This window comes from Montipora capricornis, chromosome 14 (assembly GCF_036669925.1).
Source record: "Montipora capricornis isolate CH-2021 chromosome 14, ASM3666992v2, whole genome shotgun sequence".
NCBI lineage: Eukaryota > Metazoa > Cnidaria > Anthozoa > Scleractinia > Acroporidae > Montipora > Montipora capricornis.
Genome location: NC_090896.1, coordinates 8,839,693 through 8,848,092, shown reverse-complemented (window position 1 = coordinate 8,848,092; position 8,400 = coordinate 8,839,693). Strand labels below are relative to the sequence as shown.

General features: G+C 40.1%; 2 protein-coding genes across 2 annotated transcripts; one reads left to right on the top strand and one right to left on the bottom strand.

Annotated features, from left to right (window-relative positions):
* Positions 1–682: 682 nt before the first annotated feature.
* Positions 683–5,748, top strand: LOC138032879 (uncharacterized). Its single transcript, XM_068880585.1, has 5 exons — positions 683–2,227; positions 2,607–2,836; positions 3,432–3,562; positions 4,609–4,880; positions 5,306–5,748. The coding sequence occupies exons 1-5, from the start codon at positions 1,120–1,122 to the stop codon at positions 5,554–5,556; spliced, it is 1,992 nt and encodes a 663-aa protein (XP_068736686.1). The 5' UTR covers positions 683–1,119; the 3' UTR covers positions 5,557–5,748.
* Positions 5,749–5,875: 127 nt separating this feature from the next.
* LOC138032881 (uncharacterized) lies at positions 5,876–8,165 on the bottom strand. The gene has a single exon (XM_068880586.1). It carries the CDS (start codon positions 8,027–8,029, stop codon positions 6,812–6,814), a length of 1,218 nt encoding a protein of 405 aa, XP_068736687.1. The 5' UTR covers positions 8,030–8,165; the 3' UTR covers positions 5,876–6,811.
* Between the last annotated feature and the right edge of the window lie 235 nt (positions 8,166–8,400).

Below are 8,400 nucleotides of genomic sequence, written 5' to 3'. Positions count from 1 at the left end.
TCGATTCCTTCTCTGTCTTTGTTGAACCCGTAAGTTACCAGAGAAATTTCCATTTGGTTTCAGTGTTGTACGTAACACCACCTTGGCGAAATATTAGAAGTACAGCATATTTTGATTTCGGCTCGACGGGCGAAAGATTCACGCTGTCGAAGTCCATTACTCGTCGCTTTTTTAAGATTCCAGATCTTTGTTTCACCGCCTGTCTTGACGTTCCATTCTTGAGCTCCATATGGGTATATTTTCTTTAAAGATGTACTAAAACGCCATTCGCGTTACAATGACTTCCGACGCCATTACAGGTTAATTGTGCAGAGCAAGCTACGTATTACCCCAGCCCCCTCAAACCTAACAAAATACGCACAGAAGACTCTATGCACAAAGACACCACTTAGCAGGGGAGTGACAGGCAAGACTTTTACCGACACGGAAAAAAATACTAAAAAAAATAAAACGGAAATCTACCCATTTTCCGACTGGGTTTGGCAACCCAGTAAAAAGCCAGAGGATGAATGAAGATGTAGACATGCGATTGCGGATGTAGATCGCATTTAATAGTCTAAAACGAATGACTACTTAACGATACTTGGTGTGATCAAGTCGAAATGATTCAAGATAAATCTCATTTCACATACTTACAGCATTTTAATACAAGCGGTGTGACTTACGGTGGCCCACAAGGGCAATACACCAATATATATTCCAGTACAACAATATATATTCTAGTACAACAATATATATTCCAGTACAACAATACTTATTCCAGTACAACAATACTTATTCCAGTACAACAATACTTATTGCAGTACAACAATATTTATTGCAGTACAACAATATTTATTGCAGTACAACAATATTTATTGCAGTACAGAATGATGTATATTCAAGTACAGATATACATTTTTATTCCGTGACAGAATTATAAGTTCCAGTACAGAAATATATATTCTAGTACAAAAATATGTATTTCAGTACAAAGATGTGTATTCCAGGACAGAAATTTGTGTGTTCCAGTACAGAACTGTGTTTCAGTACAGAAATATATTCCGTTCCTAGCTCTCCCAAGGTCGAGGCTAAATAATTTCCCCAGACCTCTTTGCGGTCGTCCCCGCGTGTTTGATAATGGCGGCCTTCTGTGGAAAGTGTGGCTGTATGCTTCTAAAATCGTATTTTTTTTGCCCAAAGTGTGGAGATAAAATCTCGCAAGTTGGAACTACTAGTAGTGTTAGTAGTAGAACGGCGACTAGTACAAGCACTAGCACAAGCTCTGCATCTTTTCCCGCGACCATTTCCAATTTCGAAACATTCAGAGAGCGAAAGGAAACGGAGAGGCGTTCGTTCAGTGTCAGAAAGAAGTCCTGTTCCAAGAAGCAAAGAATTCAAGATTCAGAAGTGTGCATCACCGTGGGGCTAATGAAAAACAGGAAAACTGTCAAGCGAGGGGAACGACTTCCCGTAAAGTTGTCGACCTCCGCAACTGCGATAGACATACTAGAAGCTGCAAAGAAGAAACACGCAGCATACAATAAGAGATTTCGTGCAGGGGAATACCGTTTGGTTTACAAGGATGGTTCTGATGTTGATGTCATTCCTGGAACTGACGAGCCATTCAGTTTACGGCGCTACAAGGAAGAATCGGGCTTTGGATATGCACGTATCAACTTATTTCTGCTGCCAGCCAGCACCATTTTTGATGAGTTGCAGGAATCTTTGCAAGAGACCGACTCTGATATAGGTGACGATCTAGACGGGTTAGAACCCGACGCAGACCATCAAGAGTTGCTACAACCAGTGGAATGGCTGCAGCCGAGTTGTACCTCTGGACACACGTACAACGCTGATGCTAATGCTTGGTCCAGAGAGACAGAAGGGAAAATAGAGTGCCCGACTTGTTTCAAACAGTTCCCAATTGACGAAGTCAGCCTGCATGCTGATGAATGCGCTGATGCATTCTGGGAGAGAGTTGGTGATGAAAAGGAAATTACCCTGCAAAATAACGTTGAAGATGGGTTGTCACAGAAAGATCTGAAGAGTGAAATTTTACAGCTCAGACTGAGGCATCTTAAGGAAAAAGAGGAGGCTGTTCGTGTCACTGTCCGGAGAAAGAACATTTGGGATGATTTCAAGCGTTCACGTGAACGCTATTACACCCCGGACAGAATTCTGAAGGTGACGTTCTCTGGGGAGCCAGCAGTGGACAGTGGTGGCCCAAAACGGGAGTTTTTTGCAGGTTTTAATTTGTTTTCTTTTCTTTTACAGTTACATGTAGGTTTGTAATTATTCAGTAATCAGCTTTTTGTTAGTGGCAAAAATGTAAGTACACTGTATTTACTACATTACGGCTTAAACTTAAATTTTATTTGATATAAAATGATCACCCTTATAATGATAAGGCAGTAAATTAATGATGTGAGTATTTTTGATGGTGAAAAAGGTGCAAATAAGTATGGAATTCGTTATGTCTATGAACATTCACTTATTAAAAAAACATTTGGTTTCGATTGGAACAAGGATAGCTGTTCTTGGTCAAACAACAAATTTGTCAAGAAGGGGGGGGGGGGGGGGTTGGGGGAAACGTTTGTTGACAGAGTTTTATTGTCATGTTTTAGAAGTTTTAAGCTATGTTGAGACAAGACTGTTTGTGGAAGGGATTCCATCAAAATCAACCATTTCTCTCAACCGTGGAGATTTTAAACTGGCCGGGGAAGTGATGGCAATGTCCATTGTGCAGCATGGACAAGCACCAAACTTTTTGGCACCTGAGATCTATGCATATTTCAGTGGAAATCTTCAAATACAAGACATAACATCTCCAAGCCACAGGGAGTTTTGTGAAAAGGTGATATGCTAAATTTGTATTCATGTGCGGAACAGAATTTGATTTGCTTTGTACAAAGCACAACTTGTCTATTAGCAGTGACAGCAGGCCTGGCAGCTATATGTATATCTTGCATTTTGGTTGTTAAATATCAAAATGCCCATCCATGCCAATCGAGGCCATCCCCTTTGGTCAACGATGTAGGAATCAGTCTTTTCCTCTATGATATTTAATCAGGAAAAACATTAATCTTGCTGAGACACATTTTTTAGGATTCACTTTAATTGTGCCTTGATGGTTGTAAATATAACTTCTTAAGCATTGTTGTAGGAATGTTTGTCAACTTCAAAGCTCTATAACTTGCACTTTTATATTTAAACGTTTTTAATTGCTACAGTATAATTGTCATTGTCCTATTTGGTGGCAAAATTGTATTTGTTGTAACTTGTGATTCTGTTTAGTGCCTGTCCATAACTTTTCAAGTGCAAAAGTTTTTCCACCATTTTGCTCAGCAAGCAAAGATATACAGAGTAAAGAATTGGACATAACTATATGGCCCGGTATTCAAGGATTGGAAGATACAAATAAACTTTTCAAATCTGCAATTCAACTTTAGATTCAAAGAGCAACAAATGAAGAGCTCCCAGACATATTGCAAGCAGAAGATGCTTATCCTTTTCTTGAAGAGGTCGGTTATCATGGGGTGCCGGCAAGGGAGACTAAAGAATCAATTGAAAATGTTGTGAGGTAGGTTTACGCAATAATAAATTTAAGTAAGTGTGGCTCACAATACTTTTAAGTTTACATTGAAGGTTAACAAAATGAAGTATAATTACAATGATGTGGAACTTGAACACAGTTAGTCCCCCGTAAATGAAATGTTCAGAAATTAGGATCATTTTCACAGAAAAAAAAAAGTGCTATTTTTTTCCCATTGTGTGGCTGTTTGCGAGTTCGATGTTTTAAAGTGGTAGGTATAGTTTGCAGTTTAATCAGAACGCAGTGTGACAAGACAAGGAAGTTGTTTATTTCACACGAACGCAGTAATTCCACTCCGGACTTCACAACAAGCACACGCTAAACTTGTTAACAATGCTTCGACCTCCGTCGCTCTCGTATAAACACACGGCCTCTGCCTTGATCTCCACGTAACCTCTCTGTTCCACTTAACAAACACGACCTCTGTCACTCTTCAAAGCATCCAAGGTCTGCACGAGACGTTCGTCACACTTCAGTAAACACTACTGTAAAACTCCTCAAACATTCCTGGGATAAAAACCATCTAAACACTACATCGATTCGCTTATATACTTTACAGCGAAAGATTCTAGAACTTCCTGGCTTTACTAAATAAAGTAATATTACAATAAGAAACTATTTACAGCAACATACGCAAACGGCTTAAAATGGGATTACTGAATCACGATGATACAACACTAATTAAATATTCTAGAAGATTCGAGACGAAATTAGCATATTCGCGAATGATCCAAATACTAGTCACGCAATAATTTTTAGTAACAGTGGCCATATCCAAACTGTCAGTGAGACAACATTGAAAGCCAGAAATAAATCTGTCTGAGCTTTAAATCAGCCATCAGAGCCTACTTCCCCTTGGAGAGATATACAAGGAACCTCCCGTGATCTCTTATAGAAAAGGGAAATCGCTTAAAGACATGCTTGTTAAAGGAAAACTATAAAGGATTTTATCAACACAATGAGCACAGAGCGGGAGTCGGACAGGTCTGTCAACCCCATTTTAATATGCCTCTTCATCCTCTTGTCTGATTCAGATCAATCTGCATAAATTTGCAAGTGGGCAAGGTTCTCCCACAGTTGGTGCAATTACATGAAGGTTTGTCCACATGTGGTGTCCTTGGTGCAGTGCAAAAATCACCTAAATTGTGGGAATCAGCATTTGTTTCTGGTGCTGGTTATAGTGTTACAGCCAACAACTTGATAGAGGAAATACAACCTGAATTTAGTGTTAGCCAGATGAAGAAAGAAAAAGAAGCAGACTGTTACCACTATTTGTGTGAATTTATTCACAGCCTTGAAGCAAAGTGTAAGTATCAAAGATAAAGTTATGTGGTCGTGCTAGTTACCTTGTCCAGTAAGGCTTCAATAAACTTTAAAAATCGGACACCAATCTTACTATAGAAACATAAAGATGATGGCATGTATTTCACACATTACATAAACAGTAATCGATTTTCTTAATTTGAAGACCTATTGTGGCACTTTGCTGTAGCCTACACCTAGATGCAAAGGTCTTGAAGCCTGCAAATCTAAAACCAAAAATCTTAATGAAGCTAAAAGTAAGGAAAACGTATAATTTCTCCAGAAACGTTTTATCCACTTAGTTCCTTGGAAAAACTATGCTCAGTCTACCGACCATTTGTGAAAATATTAAGAAGAGAGTGCATACATCTTTTTTTTTTGTTGTCAGTTTCATGCCACAATCACTATTGTTGGAATTATTATTTGCAGCCATAGAAGAGCTTGGTGTGGCCGATTTCCTGAAATGGCTGACTGGCTCTCGCAACTATCCTCCCCTTGGGTTTCCCAAAAAAATCAGGTGCCAGTTCCTTCACGGATGCCCGGGTAGTTGTAAATGCAGGCCAACAACCTCCACTTGTGACTTAGTGTTTACACTACCTGTGCATCTCAACACAGAAGAAGAGATGGGATTGCTCATGACATCTGCACTGACAGATAGCTTTGGCTTTACGTTGCTGTAAGGACAAAAGCAGCCAAGTTATGACTTTTGCACAATGCTGTAGGTGTGATGTTCTGAAATGTCACAGTGTGAATAGTATACAACCTTCAGTGTTGGCCGGCACAGATAATTGTGTCATGTCCCCCTTCCTCCAGCTATGTAGTTTATTGAAATTTTGTTAATTATGCAACAATAAATCTGATCTTTTCTCTGACCTTAGCAGTTCTGTTTGTTCAGTCCTAAAATGGCTCAATCAATAGACCTTATTCACGATGGCCGCCATGTTGGATTAGCTATTATCATGCAACTTAGCTACTCACATCTGAGGGGGCAAACAACAGAAGTTCGAGAGATTATAACGAACATTGTAGCCACACAGACAATTGGTTTCACGTTCGTTGAATGTTTATCACCTAAGTAGTAAAATAGAAGAATAACTTAATTCCAGTCTATGTTATTTTCAATATTTCGACGAGCCGATTTTCCGCAATTTGCCTTTTTTCCAATGTTTGCTCCCCAGCATAACCATTGGCTAATTTGCATAACAATTTGAAAACCAACATGGCGGCTATCGTGAATAAGGCCTATAGGCCACTTCGGAAAGTACCATAATACTCTTTGTTTGTCCACCCAAATTTTGCATAAGCATTGTTTCCAGTTTCTCTTGGGACTTACAATGGTCCCAAGAGAAAACAGAAGCGATGCTAATGCAAAATTTGGGGGGACAAAGAAAGAGTATTAAGGTACTTTCCGCAGTGGCCTATTCCAGGCCTTATCATAACCCTTCCCCTGGCCATTTAACATCATGTCGTCCAAATGTTCCTCTGCTCCATGGTGGAGTCAGCTAGTGCACAGAATATCTCCTCAATAAGGTGTGAGCATCAACGCAAATACCCACCATTGAAACAGTATGAAAATTGCAGTTTCTCTGAAGTAATATAAAAGTCACAGTTTAAAGGTTTCAAGCACCATTTCCTGGAACCAAGATGAGACAAAAGTGCTACCTGCAAGTCACGAAAATCCCAGATACAATGGTCAACACATCCACACAATCGGTTTGCTCATGAAGAAATAGAATAGGATTTAAGACAGCAAGTGTGAGGTTGTGAGGATGGTGTCATGTGGGCTTGACTTAACATGACAGTTGTTGAGTAATTTGACAAAAGGCCCACTCCCAACCTGACCTTGCCTAGCCCCACCAAGTGGACTGACAAGTTATCAAATGCTCAGGGAATAATGGTTGCACCTGAAAAAGTTGGAACCTTAAGTCCACTGTTCTACCTTCTTGCCACTGACAACAGGTCGAGATATAAATTTTCGGCCTCTTTCCAGTCTTTTGGTTCCCGTAAGTCACTGTTAGACAACACATAATTGAAGTAGTCTTGGTATACATTTGTTTCCTCCTCCACCTGCAAAAAGTTCTCCCTGAAATGATCAATCTGTACACTTGAGATGGGTAGAATCAATCCGTCAACTCCACCGTGGTCCTCTGGCAGGGAAAACAATTCATCGGGTCTGCCAGGAACTGTGTCATGCCGTGAATCTCTTATGCGGTGCGTGTTCCAATGTTCTTTTACAAAATCAAGATCTTTTTGGATGATTCCCGAAAACGAGAACCAAATGCACTCTTTTTCGAGCTCACTGCCCGGGTTGAATTTCCCATTTTCAATCATATCTTGGAAATAGTTTATCCACCATGTAGACCGGTTTCGGCGATAGAAAGACCACCATCCTTCTATCCTCTGATTGGCAGGAGATGGGCCGTAAATATGGGCATCTACATCCTGTCTAAATTCGCACTGCAAAGCAGCCATTAAGACATTCTCAGTGCCACAGTCGGTTCTTAATTTCACTGGACAACCACCATAATCGTCGACGCAATCAACAAAATTTGATGCTGCTGTCTCCGGAAGGTTGTTTGACCTAACCACCCGAAGCCACATGATCTTTCTGCTCCACCCATCAATGCATCCATGTATTGGGAAACCATATGGTTTGAGTTTGTCGTAACCGTCCACGTGCCAACAATGGTTGGGACCTGGCGCTCTATATTTCCTTCGTCTTAGACGCCGTCTTCTCCTGGTTTCGCATCCTTCAGGGTCAAGTTCCCTCATAATCTCTTCTACAACCCTCCTTGGTACTTGAATACCTTTCATCGATAGTGTATGCCACATTGAGCGATATCCTGCCATACACCCAGGACCTTCCATTTCTTGTTCTATATGTCTTCGCACCTCTATCTCGTCGTACAAAGCCAGTTTTCTACGAAGGCCAAATTCCTTCAGCCGATTCTTGAGAGTTCGCTCTGACATCTTGATGCCGTGCTGCTTAGAAAGCATGTGTAGTATACTCTTGTACTCAAATCCTCTTGAGAAATAGAAAGTTATTATGGACTTCTCATCACACAGAAGCTCTCGCCCGCAACTGGTACAAAATTTGTGCTCATAATTGCTAATATCGGCTCCACACTCACAAATGCTCAAGAAAGCCGCCATTTTGTAACTGCTTAACGTTCCCGCCAGCTGACCGCTGAGTGCACTGGGAATTAAGCCTCAACTCCATGGTTGCCTCCATCCACTACGCTCAATTTTAAAAATAATTGCATGCGCTGTATTTCTGTACGGGAATGTACATATTTCTCTGCTATAACATATTTATGTTGATATACTAGAACACACATCTTTGTACTGAAATACATATTTTTGTACTAGAATATATATTTCTGTACTGGAACTTATAATTCTGTCACGGAATAAAAATGTATATCTGTACTTGAATATACATCATTCTGTACTGCAACAAATATTGTTGTACTGCAATAAATATTGTTGTACTGCAATAAATATTGTTGTACTACAATAAGTAT